At 42.0% G+C, this 15330-nt stretch overlaps 1 protein-coding gene across 1 annotated transcript; it reads right to left on the bottom strand.

Annotated features, from left to right (window-relative positions):
* Nucleotides 1–781: 781 nt before the first annotated feature.
* On the bottom strand, nt 782–14277 carry TEKT4 (tektin 4). The gene is made up of 6 exons (XM_040592718.1): nt 13744–14277; nt 6681–6751; nt 5051–5194; nt 3994–4216; nt 2874–3028; nt 782–1172 (listed from the first exon to the last, which is right to left on the bottom strand). The coding sequence occupies exons 1-6, from the start codon at nt 14275–14277 to the stop codon at nt 953–955; spliced, it is 1347 nt and encodes a 448-aa protein (XP_040448652.1). The 3' UTR covers nt 782–952.
* Nucleotides 14278–15330: the final 1053 nt, after the last annotated feature.

The raw sequence follows: 15330 nt of genomic DNA, 5'->3' as shown, positions 1-15330 counted from the left end.
AGTAAATACCTGTAATATGGGAAACCATAATGGAATTGTGTTCTGTGTCATCTTCTCCCCTTTTTTGACATGTCACATATTTAACCAAGTGGCCTACTAAGCTAATGGATGAATGACATTTGTTACATTGCTCTCCTGGAGTAGATGAATCTGATGTGCTCTCCATTATGAGTAATAATTCAAACATATGCCTTGCTTCCAGGGAATAGCTGGAACAGCTCAAGAGCCCAATTCAACATCTAAGTGCTTAAGTTGAAAGTCACAATTGCTACTCACAAGCTGGTTAGGGTTGTTTGGTGGTTTTTTTTCTGAAAAAAATCTAAACTTTATTGACTTGAAGGTTAAAAATCCCTGGACTGATTTTCAGATTACACACGCAGGTGTCACGGGCTGGCAGTGTTTTTACCAACAGGCAGACTGTCATTTAACCTGTACAAACTGTTGTGGCTTTTTTTTAATGAATAATGTTTGAGCAGCTTAGAAGTTTTTCATCTGTTTCCTTGCTGATCATGTGATCTGTCAGGCAAGCAGTTTCACTGCTGTCATTTCAGGCTGCCTGAAAATGCTAGCAAGCTATAAATGTTCTATCTGCACCTGCGTCTATCATTATTATTCGCAATAAATATTCACTCAATATATTCTCTTACTAGAGTAAAAATCCCAAATAGTACATACGGTATAAATTATGCATCTATGATATAGATACATTCTAGATGTAATGAATTACCTGTAAGCTGTGCTCTAAACTCACTATACTTTCACAGGCAAGGTTTTACAGAACTTTTAAAGACAAGACTCAAAGCCCACCATAATGCTAAACTAATGCATTTTAACGCAAAAAGAAGAAAATACAGTGAATACAGTACTTCTGTGTATAACACCATCCATGTATTTTATATGAGAGATCCTAGATTACATTTTTCTTTCAGACTTTGCATAGTTCATACTGAGATTACTGCTGGTAACCTGCTAATTTAAGAATAAGGGAGTCGTGTGTGCGGTGGGCCATGCACTTTTGTCTGTCAATAAAAATACTGTTTGTTTTCACAGCTATTTCTTTTTCTAAATTCATCCGTGTGTCTTCCAGGTTCCTCAGAGACTGTTCAGATTCCAGCAGTTTTTTCTTCAGGGATTCAACGGACTCCGTTAGCTTTTCAACTTCACTGATCAACCTGAACAGAATTATGTTAAGTAATAAAAAAAAGAGCTGTAGCCAGTTGGTGTTCAAAAAAATATAAGAACTGTAATGGGAATAAAGACCAACAGCCATAGAATCACAATACTCAACAACGAAGGATCTCAGAGAGGTTCTGCATACACATACTTGGTCAAAAGCAGCGTTCGTTTTCACAGCTTCTGTACAGAAGTCTGCCATGATTTCAGTAGTACCAAGAACGTCTTTTACCACTAAGCACAGTGGACCTATCCATCCTCATCCTCTCCCACTGCATAGGACACTTGTACTAAGAATTACAGAGCAAAAACTGTTAGGTAAGTCCAGTTTGACTGGATCAGCGTTTTGTTCACTGGTATAAAACTCAAGTATTAAAGATGATACTCGCACCAGAGATCAGAAAACAGTCTTTACTTCAAAAGCAGATAAGCTTTTAAAGAAGTAGCAGCATATCATTTTAAAACAAGCAGCGAACCATTTTAAGAGCAGCACATCATTTCAATTAAAAGTCAGTGGGGGTCAGGTGCTTTACTGCAATCTGCCTGCAGAGAAGGCACATATTTACTTCCTGGGAAAACAAGATCCCTATGTGCTATGCAAACTGAGTAACTACAAACAGTATAAGCCTGGCAATTAAACACATGCCCATTCAGCAAAGGACTTGCATGTGTCCTTAAATCCCACTAAAGGCCGTGCACATACTGCACATACACGGTCTGCTGAAGCAGGACCTTAAATGAGGGTGCCTGAGCTGCTATAACACATCTGGATTAATTATAACTTCTTCCTTGCTGTCTAAAGAACAGCATATTGGCTTTGCAGGGTAGGCACCTGAGCTACAAGGATACTGTAAGCCCGCAAAAGCTGATTCCCCACTTTTCCTAAGGATAGGAAAATGTGAAGGAGGAGAATCAATTACAAAGCTTATAATGAGATCAAAACTGACAAATGTGACATTCAGACCTTTAATTTGAAAGGATTTGTTGACCCCCAGTTTTAAAACGGATTATTACTGAAAATCAAATGCCACCAGCCCAATGCTTCACAATACTGAGGACTCCTCTCAGACTATGAGTATGTGCAGCCCATTTATATTCTCGGCACCAAAGCGTAATTCTTTGGGTACATGGTCCACCTCGTGGTGAACTTTGGCTAACAGCAAAAGGGTTGCAAGTGATCCACCTGCTGTTGTATTTTTTTGGCTCATTTAAATAAAAAAAGAAACCACACAGTTCAGAGAAGAAAGCGTAGAGACAAAAGGCAGAATTGAGCCTATAGCACTTCCATTTGTCAATACATTATCAGGGGTCCTCAAACTTTTTAACCAGGGGGCCGGCGTGTGGATGAAGTGGCAGGCAGTCATCTGCGGCTGCTTGGATTCCCCTCCCAACCCCCGGCGGGGCGGGGGTGGGGGGGGGGAGTGGGGCGGCGAGGGGGTCTCTAAATACCGGGGGCCGGATTGAGGACCCTGGGGGCTGTATCCAGTCTGCGGGCCGTTGTTTGAGGACCCTTGCATTAGATTAAAATGGTATCTTCCTCATAGTGATTTCAGTCAATTGAATTATTTCTGACTTATATCAGAATCAAATCTAGCAATAAAAGCTAAAGGCTACACGTCACCGATAAAAAGTGCAAAAACTGTCTAACATCACTTCTGGATAGAACAGACACCCTGGAGGACTTGTTTAATAGTGTTTACCTGAACTGTGCTTCATCTCTGCAGAGCTCTACATTGGGCCTGAAAGACCTGTCATACAGCCTTGTTTGAGCAACTTTCATCGGGGCTTCTTTGTCTTTGATAGTTTGTTTGAGAGCAGCAATATTAGCTTCTTGTTCTCCAATCTCTTTAAGGATCTAAAGAGGATAATCAAGAAAAAGAACTGTTTAAAAAAAGATACATATTGTATCTGTGCATGCTGTTCATGGTCCTAGTGAATCAGTTGTAGTCTTGACCTCTTACTTGGCCAAAATATAGAAGAAATAGAAGTACAAAGGTGGTTTTGACATCTTTAGTTCTACCACTAAGCTGTGTATTTGATCTTTGGTCTAAAAAGAAGCAGAAAATATTCTGCAGCCTGTTCAAAAACTCTTCCATGTTTCCTGACAACACATCCCACCTCCATGCATTGCTTTTAACTGTAAATTTTTAACTGTAAATTATATTTAAAAAATCAAGTCATTTTGAGTGAGATTGGGAACTGCTGATGAACTTGTATTTCTGGCATTAGTGAAGAAAATGGAAAAGACATGAAATTCTGAATCCCTTCTCCCTCATAACCACTGACACCCATGCAAAAAAAAAAAGTCTACCCAGCTGTCATTATCCAACAGATGATAAGGATGGTTATTTTTTCCACACTTGCCAATGGCCTAACACAGAAGTAGGCGCTGCTCCACACAGGAGAAGCAGCAGAGGCTGGAGATGCTCTCATCACTTGCCAGGAACTGCTGCTGCTGCTACTACTGCAGCACAGCATGGCTTTCATTCCATACAAGCAATAACCAGGCTAGCCTGGCAATCCTGGCCCAAAGATCAGCTCCCTGATCACACAGTTTTAGGTTTTAGTTCAGCCAGATGGGGAAGAAAGTGTTTAATTTTCTCCATATTTAAGTCCATCTCTTGTTTAGAGAAGCACAGAAGCAGAAAAAGCTGAATCGGGCCACAATCCAGCTCTGAAGACTCTTACAGATACTAAGCTGACACAAAACAGCATTCAATACCTGACAGTAAGACATTTTTTTCTAGAGGACAGATCTACCATGATCTTCTCAAAAGAGACTATCATGCCTATAGACAGCATTCAAAAAATAACACTTACATTTTTCAAATGATGCTCTAGTTTGTGTTTTGCATCGTCCAGCTCCTCGCAGTGTTTGGCAAAAGCCTCATTAACAGCAGCGCTTTGCATCCTCAGGTCCTCAGATACGTCATGAAGAATATTGTCAATCAAGGCACGAAGACTGATGGAAGCCAGTTTTTCTTGTTCTGCCCTATAGATGTTGTCATGACTGAACTTGGCCCATGTCTCTGGTGTTGAGGCACTGGAAGAAGAGGTGAATGGTACACAAATATGAACCTTGCTCTTTTGGTCAAGTTGCACTTAAAGACAATCTGAAGCTTGTTCTCTCCCTGCAGAATTGTTTTCAACCTCCATTTGTTTTTGCTGTTGCATGCAGTCTAGACTTACCATGAAGGAAGAAGAATAATCCTTTTCCTTTTATTAATATTTATATTAATAAACTCTCATTCATCTTGCAGCTTCTGAGGGAAGTAATATATGACACAAAATCATCCAAAGTTCTTCCATCTTTAGCTAATACTACCAAGGCAAAAAGCAATGCACAAACTGTTAAGTCACTAGCAAATAAACACATGATTATAATCAAGCTTTACAGTTTCTGTCTACTTTGAAACAAAAAGAAAGATCACCTCTGGTTATACTGGGCCATGTTGAGCAGCAGAAGGAACTACATAGCACTTGGGACACTGCATCATATGAACACTGCCTGAAATGGGAGGGGGAAGCAGCAAGATTTATTGAAATAGTAATCCTGAAAGAATGGCATGCCTGCTGATGTCAAATGGTAAATCTCAATCAGATTCAAATCAGCCTTTACATGTATGAAGCCAATTATTTCCAAGAAAAACTTGTACAAGTTCAGCTGGCATGTGGTGAAGCAACTTTGCCATCAGTGGTATGCCATGCTGAGGTGGTAGCACTACTTTTACTATCCATGTAAGTATGACATTAATGCTATGACACTGTATGTCCAAAGAACTTTGATTCAGACCAGCATGACAGCTTTCACTGACACAAAGGATGTATTGTATCTTACCAGAGTTATTTGTGGAGGATAATGACAGTAACTACCCACCTCTCTTCAAACTTCACTGAATGAGGATGGTACTGGATGTTGGTGCTCTGGTTACTGTATCTTCCACATCTATCATCAATGTTGTATGTTTCAACTTTGTCTGACCAGTCCATTTCGCAGATCTCTTTGTGATCTTGATTTAATCTGAAAAGTCATTATTATGACATGGTTAGTGTAAAACAATACAATTAGCAAAACCGTCACAGACATTTGTGAAGCTAGGCTTTGTCTTTCAAAGAGCAGTAAGAACATAAACTTTCCTTTTTGTCTTGAAAATCCTAACCAAACTCTCTCTCCCACAACTATCTGTTAGAAGGACAGTAAGCCTGATGTGTTATTCACTACCCTAGACTTTCAGTGCTGTTCTGTGCCTGCTGAAGGCTTGCGGCTCTTACAGCCTGAGGCAAAGGAGAGGCTGAACTTGGGATTTTATGTAATAATACTATAACACAGAGGATTTTTTTCAATGTTGTTATGGGTAGAATAGGTAGGAGGCTTGCCCAACAGAACACTCTTCCCATGACAAGACATGAGGTAGCAGAAGACTCATCCTGGTCCTTCACTAGTACATTGAGTGTGACTCAAATTTAAGACCTCCATAAAGTAACACTACACCATTCTCCCAGCCCTCCTATCTAGCCTTTCAAAGACTCTAGCACACAGTGTAATTTCTCATTGGAAGATACAAGTACAATGATATGCAAAGTTTCAAAATGCTGCTTTGATGTCAATTAAATGAGTCACATCACTTAATTAGAATGACTGCAGATTACAAAAGAGTGGGGCCGTTATAAACTGCTAACACCAGATGTCACTCTCACCTAAGAAATTAAATACTCTGCTGGCCAACAATACTAAACGATGATACTATATGGTATTAAAATGATCTTAATCATAAACAGCACAAACCTAAACCCAACAGACTCCTCTCATACTCTAACTGATGTAACAGAACTACTTTATTTTGTGTTTATAGACAGTTTTTCTAAAAACAATATTTCATTGTATCTGGTAGAATAGCATAAACTGGAGCAGTTTAAAACATTAAAAAAACCTAAAATATCAAGCTTTCCAGCAGTTAAAACCATCATATTGATGCACCTTAGGATTCAGGTAACATCTTTCCAAAGGGCTCGTTCTAAATTAAAAGCAAATATTCCTTTTGAAATGCAATGAACATCCATACCGATACAGGAGGTAGAGTGAGTTCATACTGACATCTGGAGGCAAAAAACTCATCTTGAAAAGGCCCTTTGATCAGACAAATTATTATAAAAGACCCTGTACTCAAATATATCACGTGGTGCACCAAGACAGAGTGATATCTAGATAATACTTTTATTGCATTTAAATTCAGTGTTGGAAAATTAGAGAACTGAATGCACGTACTGGAAACGAGGACTGAAAATACAAAGCATGGCTTTATGGCATGCCTCTTACGTTACCTTACCCTACCTGAAAATCCTGAATTTTTATCACTGAGTACCTCTTTTCAGGTTTAAATAGACTTCATATGGCTCATAAGCCTGGCATTGGTAAGATCTTTATCCACTGGTCATTGTACCACTATATGCCAGGTATTATTTAGCTATATAAATCAGCTACTAACCAATCGTGAAAAACATCTTACCGCATCTGGTTAGCAGCTTGCGTCAAAGTTCTTTTCAAAAGCTCCTGGATATTTCTGATAAGTTCAGCTTCCTAGATAAAAACATTGAGACTTCTGTGATATCCAGAGCAGCACATACTATCCTGCAGAGCAATCTGATATCAATGGTAGTGGATAAATACTTAAATATTCCATTCATTACCCACTCTCATCCTATTATTGCAAGACACGATGTTCCAAGGAGTTAGCAGATACTGAGGTAACTCAGCTATCAGTCTAAGGTGGCAGCAATACTTGGAATACTTCTAATGCCTATCAGATTAAACAGAATATCTGAATTACCTGCATAGTCTTGAAGTAGGCAAAAAATAAGGCAACAGCATCATGCTCAGCAGGAGACCACTGCCTTGCACAAACACAAGGTGCCACTTTAAAACTGAGCAGGACACCGTCTGCCCCACAAGTACAAACTCAGATGTCAGGGGCTGCTGCCTTGTGCATGGATATGATACAACAGATCAGCTTCTCTGGCAAGACACTGGCTTCCAGAACCTGCTGAGTCCTTGCAGGTACCTTCAGAGCCCACTGCCATGTTCTGTAGTTACGTGTTTTTATCTGTATGCAAGGGAGAGGCTTCCCATCAGATTCCTGCAGATCTCCAAAAATACAGTTTGCCTGACGTATGGTGATAAGGTGCTATTTAACATAAAGAAGTGGCAGTATCACAATTTTCTACTTTCCTGCCCCCTTTGAGTGCTTTGTATTAACTAAAAATAGAAGTTACTACCCAATGATTTAAATGGCTATTGTCTGCTTCAGCAGGTATAGGAAAGCTGTCATAATATAAACTAAAGGACGCTTACAGCTTTAATTTTTTTTATTAGATAAATTTATTCCAGAATTCTTTTTCCTTCTGGTGATGGACAGTATCGAGGACTGCAGAGGTATCTCAAATACTTGATGTTGTTTGAGGGGTTAATGTCCTCTGAGTTGCAAGGCTGACTACTCAAAGTCACAAAGCTTTGCCTCACCTTGATAATGGACCCACTGCCTGAAGTTTCAGCTCAAGCTGGTTTTAGCAAGAATGGTCATTTCAACACAAACATGATCAAACCAAAAAAGACCATACTTTCTAACAATCTCTTGTTGAACAAAAACTACTTGGTGTTCATCTTTGACTGCAATAATGCTGTTTTAGGGATTAAATATCAATGCTCTATGAAGTGACTTTACTGACCTGGTGATTACATATTATTAAATAAAAGCCAGTCCAGCAAGAATTTTCTTTTATATTGTTTAAAGGAATTTAATATTTGAGATTCGGATATTAAAAACGTTTTGTATATGAAAAACTCCTAATTAATTTTGCTGGTTTACATCAATGACAGTCATCCAATGACAGCTAAGGGAGTATATACTTACTAATAAACTCTATTCCCAGAACACTGCTGGCACTCGTTGATCCTTGTGCTGTTTTTGACAAGTAAATGAGTGCATACGTCCCTGCAGTGTCAGTTTCTCCATCATAAGAAACCAACAGGGACCATAAAAAAGATCGTTTTATTCTGAATGGAAAAGGACAATCATGATTGGAAAGAAAAATTATTTTTAAGGCTCTAAAACAGCACATTAAAGTAAATACATAGCTGCAGGTATCATTTTACAAACTGTGGAAACACTAAAACTCACTTTCTGCAGGGAGGAAGCATTACAATAGCTGAGTTGTCAAAGTAAAAACTCAAAAGGATTTTAAAGGGTTAGAAAGATCCAGCACTCGAAATTACATTTATAGTAATTGATATTATTTTGTGTTGCGTAGTCAGTCTCCATGTAAATAAAGAGACAGCCAGTTTCCTGTGAGTAATGTGTGCCATTTTGAATGAGAAAAGCCTTCCTTTAGCAATTAAGGTCTCTCACATGGAAAGAGTGAAACAATACAAAAACAAAGAATTCCCTTGTTGAATGACCTAAAATAAAATTTAAAAATGGATTCCCTCTTGAGGAGATACGCATTCAAATACGACATTTAAAACTGAAGTTATAGTTCTCATAATTAATGACAGTCTAATACTAGTTAAGAGTGAATAAGCAGGTGCAAATAGCAATGAATTTCCAATGCTTATTTACTAAATGATTTTTCTGAACTTTCAAAACAGTTTAAAAGTCAGATTGTATAGCTGGGAGGAGCTGTGGTACTAGGCTGAAGATTAAGATCCCTTTATCGAGGTCCCGCAGTCCTGGCCGTACTGTTAGCCATCACGGTTGAATCCAGCCTGCTGCCCACCCACAGCTGTGGCTGGCTGACAGGACTGATGTGGGAGAAGGTCCACACTTGACGAACGCCTGTCAGGCAGCACCACCTGCAGAGGAGCAGGAGCTGGGAACCTCATACCCCACGTGGAGGACTTATAAAATGCCGGGTCTGCGCCTTCACATATTCTTTGCCGAGTAAATTCCATCAATAACCATGGCAGAGGAAGATGCAGCCAGAAGCACAGCTCTCCCCAGTTGTGATTTCAGCCATAAAAATGTGGGTGATTCCACATTAAAATCCTGGGGGCAGATCTGGGGTTTAGCACGTGGCAGAATAGATGACCTTTATGCAGTATGTGCAGCAAACTGTGTTGGCAATTCATGTGAAGGCCCAGCCCGCATTAAGAGAGGAAAAGCAAATGAAAGAGCTTTAGTAGCTAGCAGCATCTCTGGTTCGGGGGACATTAACTGAGATTTGCATTTCTTCAGTTCACGAGAGGACTCGGTGGATGAAACATCTTTTTTCTCTCCTTATTTTTCCCATATATGTATTCATGTGCTGTCTATTAAAATGAAATACTGTCAAATCTGAAGTGATCTTGGCTTCTTCTCAGCGGCCTTCTCCACAGTTACTACTAATAATAAACCTCTGTTATTATAAATGGTTGTCAATTAACAGGGAGAGAACATTTTATAGCTTAGCGTGCCATTTACTTTATTACAGTATTTAATGTTTATGATGCAAAAGTTAGATTTTACTCAAATCTAGTGATAAAACCATCCCAGTTCATGACTTTGTAAGCGTCTAACTAATGATGCAAAGAAAACATTTAAGAGCAGATGCTTATGCCTTCCATGAATTTACAAATTCAGGTTTTTTGCAGCTTGACTTTTTACATCAGTGACTTGCAGATGTCAGCAATGTTTAAATACTCCCCGGGCCAGAATGACACAGTGAGAGCAGTTAAGAAGAACTGGTAGAACCCCGTGAGAGAGGCTGTGCAGTCACCCTCGATTACAAATCCAGTTGCATCCATCCATCAGTAACAACATGACACCAGATGTCCCACGCATCAGCACAGCAAATATAAGCAAGATAGCTTACAGCTCTCACTAGATTTAGACCCCCACACGGCGTGCAACAGGAAGACCATTATTCATTACAGCTGGGAGTGAAAGCAGGTAACAAGTCTTTAAAATCTAAGCTCTGTGACTGGCCTTTTTCCTGCTAGTCACCAAGAGTTACTTCAAAATCTATGATTTGCAGATGTTGAAAATAAGCACTACACTCTTAACCAAGTTGTTTGTGTATAGGACTCTCCTACTGTGGACTGGTTCGCTTGGCAAAGCTACCGATCACAGTGTTTGGAAATGGTATTCTGTTGTTTTCCTTGCCCCATTATTGCAGTCTGCAGGAATACATACATATGCATCCTTTCTCCACTTTTTTAAACTTTAATTTTTCACAGTTGAAAGGATCTTGGCTAATGCTTTTGTATTCAGCATCAGGGAATAGCTGGGGATGACTTCATTGTTGAAGCAAACACACAACAAATCAACACTCTGAGCCTAGGGTAAAAAAATTGCATAAATGTAAGTACCTCCACTTATTCCACAGACATATCTGGCTCTCAGTTAATGAGTCTGGACACTGGACATGCGGAAATAACCTTGAAATGCAGTAAATATGCAGCTGAAACATGATTTATTGACAGTATATCACCATGTGGCAAGTCCTTTGCTAGGGCTCACATTTTCAATATTAAATGTGTGCACATAAACATACTGAACTGTCATTAAAATGATGCAAAGGGGATTCAGAGATGTCATATGGGTTATGAAAGTCAAAAACCTCATATGAAACATATGCATGCACTGCTTTTGTATGAATTCAGCTACAGCAAACGCAGCAGCACAAAGAAATAAAATTATTCTATTTTGAGAAATTTTATCTTCTTTCTGGTCTTCAAAGATCCTTCTTTACTGGAAAAACAGTTGTGTCTTTCTGCTTCTTTTTTTTAAAAACAGAACTGCATTAAGGAAAGATTAATATGCTGTTAAGTGGAGTCCATGAACTTCTGAGTAACAGCTGATTTTACTATGCATGTGAGAAGCTTTCACTTAAATACCCTCATCCTTCATTCCAGCAGCGGCTATTTAGTTGGGGTACATATCACAATGGGTGATCTAAATATGACTCCATACTGCAAAGCAAATAGGACAGATGAGTTGGAACCAAAACTCCCTAAAAAAATAGACAGTGTGCCAAAAAACAGGCAAAGCCCAAATATCTGGATGCATAAAACCTTCACCAGAGACACTTCTGTTTTCTTTGTGAGTCATCTTAAGTGAATCCTACTGAACAGATAATAAAAGTGCAATTACATGTAGAGACTCAAAACTGCTTGTATTGTGTATTTGATCTTGTCTCTTTAAATGTCATCTGCCAAGGGGCTGCTGAAAGGTGATTATCTCAGCAGGATGCTCTGGCAACTGGGAAATGTTCTTCGTTGCTGCAGAAAGCCGAAAGCAGGATTGAAACCTATGTCCTACGAAAAGCTTTTCCATGACAATGTGAAAGGCAGACCCTTGCCCAGGCATGCCCTTCCCTCAGCTGCAGATTCCCCCATGCATGTGTCCATGGCAGCTGACAGGAACACGGCAAAGACACCAGAGAACGATGCCAAGGCAAGGCTGGGCTGCTAGTAGGAGAGGAAGAATTTCAAGGGAAGGGAAATGCCCTAGAATATCAATTAACTGTGTAATTAAAGCTGCAAGGAAAAGAATGTCCATTTCCTAACACAGCTGACTTTTGGAAACTCTTTCTTTTTCTCAGTTTTTGCATGGGAAGAGAATTCCTCCTTTGCATTACCATTTCTTAAGAGGGTTAGAATTAGAAAGTGACTGGTCAAGTAAGCAACATCCAGTAAAAGTATGTCAGCACTTTAGTGATAAAATTTGCATACCCTCCAAATAAGCAAATGTTGTAACACAGAGCTACCAGTGAACTGGACCATTAACTTGGAAATCTGCACAGTGAACAGCTGGAAGAACAGCTCCAAGTGTCAAGAATTATTAGTCAATTTTGGAAAGAGTAAGAAATACAAGGTACCATCTGATTTCTTACTGTGAAAGCAGTATAGAGTATAGCTGCAGCTTAAAGAGCTAGCAAAGCCACAGAGGGCACATTTTAACATCTATATGCAAACATTCGTGCCATAAAATCTATTCCTCTGTGAAAATGGGAAGGATTTCCTATGATGTTATGTACTCCTCTTCCTTCCGCACTGCAAAGGCCATTGGCATGGCAACAAAATCTTCATTTCTCAAGAGTCCATCTGCTGCCGGTATACACGCCTCATCTGAACTCACATCATTCTTTTTTGGTGACATCTTTCTTGGCTGTTGACGGTCTGTCGTCACAAGCACGCAATCACAATTTCAGGTGAAGAATTAGCAGCAGCAGCAGCAGATGGACTTCTGAGCAATGAACAAACTATTCTCTGAGATCAGGGGGAAAGAAATACAGGAGAGAAATCCTGCCAGAAAATTATTTTCTTTGGTAAATCTTACACTTCATGATTCCTCTAAAATACCAGCAGCTGATGAAAATAATTTATTTTCTGTAATCTGAATTTTGTAACAATTCACACACCGAAATATCCTATACACTGACTCTCACATGCTTATATTTTTGACTGGAATGGCCTCTTAAATACTGAATACAATTCAGCAATTGCACACAATTCCTATTCAAAATATTGCTAAAAACTATTGTGCTAAATGCTATCTTGCCAACAACTATATAAGTTTCTTCAGCATTTTTCTGACAACAAAAATTAATCATCGGGTTTAATCAGTAACTCATCATGAATCAACTTTGATAGGATATTCAAGGCCACAGGCAAATAACCATTATTTGTGGAAAACTACAATATGTATCATTCCTGAATGAAAAATGACCCAGAATCTGTCCCTTGTACCCTGTGCAGCCACAATAATTACATCAGCTTTGAAAGCAATCTACATGCAGTGCTGGATCATAGTGACAGATAAACTGGGATCAGCTGGAGTCCTCTATGGGAGGAAAAGGCTCAAGCAAATTTCAGGAGTGTCTCAGGTTTGTTGAACTGTCAGAAACACCATGTCTGTGCCCCGCAGCTTGCCTGGAGCTATCATTTCATGCATGTGTCACATGACTACAATGCACTCTTCATTGTACTGTCCTGCAGGAGACTTAAAATGATGGTTTGTGTGAGACACTGTAGTACAGTGTTGAATCGCTACTTTGTCATGAACCCTGGCAAGACTACAGCATCAGACTTGGTAGTAAAAGGTAATGGCAGAGACTGACAGATTTGGACAGCTTGAGCACGGAAACAGGCAAGGAGCGTTTCACTGGTCCTGAATAGTCTGCTTATTGGGTACTGCATTTTTAAAGTGAAACCTGCAGAGATGAGGGCACTTTAAGCAAGTGGAGGCTGGAAGAAGTTTAGTGCCAGAATAGGATGCCCATCTTGGTTCAGGAAACCTCTGTTTTGATTTTGTTTGGATCTGGTCTGAGAGGAGGGATCTGGTATTCTCTAGCCATACTTGTGATTTTAAATACTTTTTAAACAGAGGAAAGATTTCAAAGAATCCTTCTTAAAGCTAGGAGTGACAGAAGAGTCTAGGCTGCCAGGAAGGGGCACCAGACCTCGGTGCATTGCCAGAAGATACCTTCATGAGCTGCAGTTAGCACCTACTGACCAAGCTGCTTATCATTTTAGAGACCAGAGCAGCATGAAGAGCGAGCTGCCAACAACACTTAACATCCTAACATCCTGCTCACCTTCAGCAACTCTCCCTCCACCTCATCACTGACCAGGTCTGGTGGCTGCCTCGTCTCCCGACACTTTAGGTTATCAGTGGCAATGGTGTAGGGCACCTCAGTGGCATCAAGCGCTCTCTCCAGCCGCAGCTTCTGGGCTGCCAGCAAGTCAGTCTCGGCCTCAAGGTCCTCAATCTCCTTCTGGAGCTCAGCCTTCCAGAAGTGTATGTCCTGCAGCCGTTGGCCCAGGCTGGTCATGGAGTCCTGCTGGGTGCGCTGGGCAGTAGCAGCAGCACATTCAGCCAGCTCCTTGGCCTCGGCCCGGCCGCGCTGGGCCTGCTCGCAGCCGGTGAAGGCCTCGCGGTAGAGATGAGCGTTACTCTGGTGCCACTCGTGGAGCAGGTGCTTGGCGGTACGGAAGCTGGCCATAGCCAGCCCGCTGGAGGAGTCGGGCCCCGTGTTCCGCGCCACCTCGCACACTCTCACGGGTAGGTGGGAGGCAGGCAGGGCCTGCGGCGCCGGCCCCTGGCTCAGCAGGGCGCTGGGATGCGCCATGGCGCCGGGGCCTACCGCAGCGCACGCCCTGGACCCGCGCTAGGCCGCACCGCGTCCTCCCGTTGCCGGGGCAACAACAGCGGCCAATGAGGAAGCGGGTCCCCCCATTGCGAGGGGAAACCCGACGCGACTAGCGGATGAACCGCCCGCCCCTCGGCACCTCACAGTTGCTATGGCGACGAGGCCACCCAATCGGGAAGGAGCAGGGCCGCGGTTGGCGCTGGCGGTGTCATGGCGGTGTCATGGCGGCGCCGGGCGGGCCGGAGGAGCGGCGCGCTCCCCCCCCTCGGGGGTTGGGGCGGGAGAAGTTCTCCACACAGGCTTTTGTGCGTGGTGTAATGTTTGTAATTCCCATGTGCGACTGTGTGGGTGAGAACAAAGAGACGCTGCAGCCTCTAGATTGCGTTCTGGCTCCCCTGTGTGCTGAGGAACTTCTCCAACCACCGCCTGCGCGCAATAACGCTTTTTCCAGTTTTGAAAATACCAGAGGATCCTGGCAGCATTTCAGTCTGGTTCCTGCCCAGCAAACAGAGGAAGCGAGGGGGAGGCGCTGCATGCTCCCCCCACCCCCCCAGCCCCCCCTGTCCTGCTTGCCCCGGGGCCCAGAGAGCCCCTCAGGCGGTGGGCAAGGCCCTGTGGAGCCCCCGGGGTCCTGCGTGGGCCTGCACATCCGCTGGTTTTGAGCCCTTTAAATTCAACACGTTTTTGCATCTCACTCCATTCTTAAGCCCAGCTGTGCTTTCTTAAGGACCATTTGTGTGACTGTGGCCTTGTCACAGATCAGGTGCATGCGCTTCAGGCCTTCCAGTACTTGAAGGGAGGCTTATAAGAAAGATGGGGCAGATTCTTCAGTAGGGTCTGTAGCTGTAGGATAAGGGGTAATGGCTTTAAACTAAAAGAGAGTAGTTCTAGATTAGATATTAGGAAGAAATCCTTCCCTGTGAGGGTGGCGAGGCGCTGGCCCAGGCTGCCCAGAGCAGCTGTGGGTGCCCCATCCCTGGCAGGGCTCAAGGCCAGGCTGGACGGGGCTGGGGGCACCCTGGGCTGGTGGGA

The sequence above is a fragment of the Falco naumanni genome, chromosome 4, assembly GCF_017639655.2.
Source record: "Falco naumanni isolate bFalNau1 chromosome 4, bFalNau1.pat, whole genome shotgun sequence".
Taxonomy (NCBI): Eukaryota; Metazoa; Chordata; class Aves; order Falconiformes; family Falconidae; genus Falco; species Falco naumanni.
Note: the sequence above shows the minus strand (reverse complement) of the source record. Positions and strands in the feature narration are given on the sequence as shown.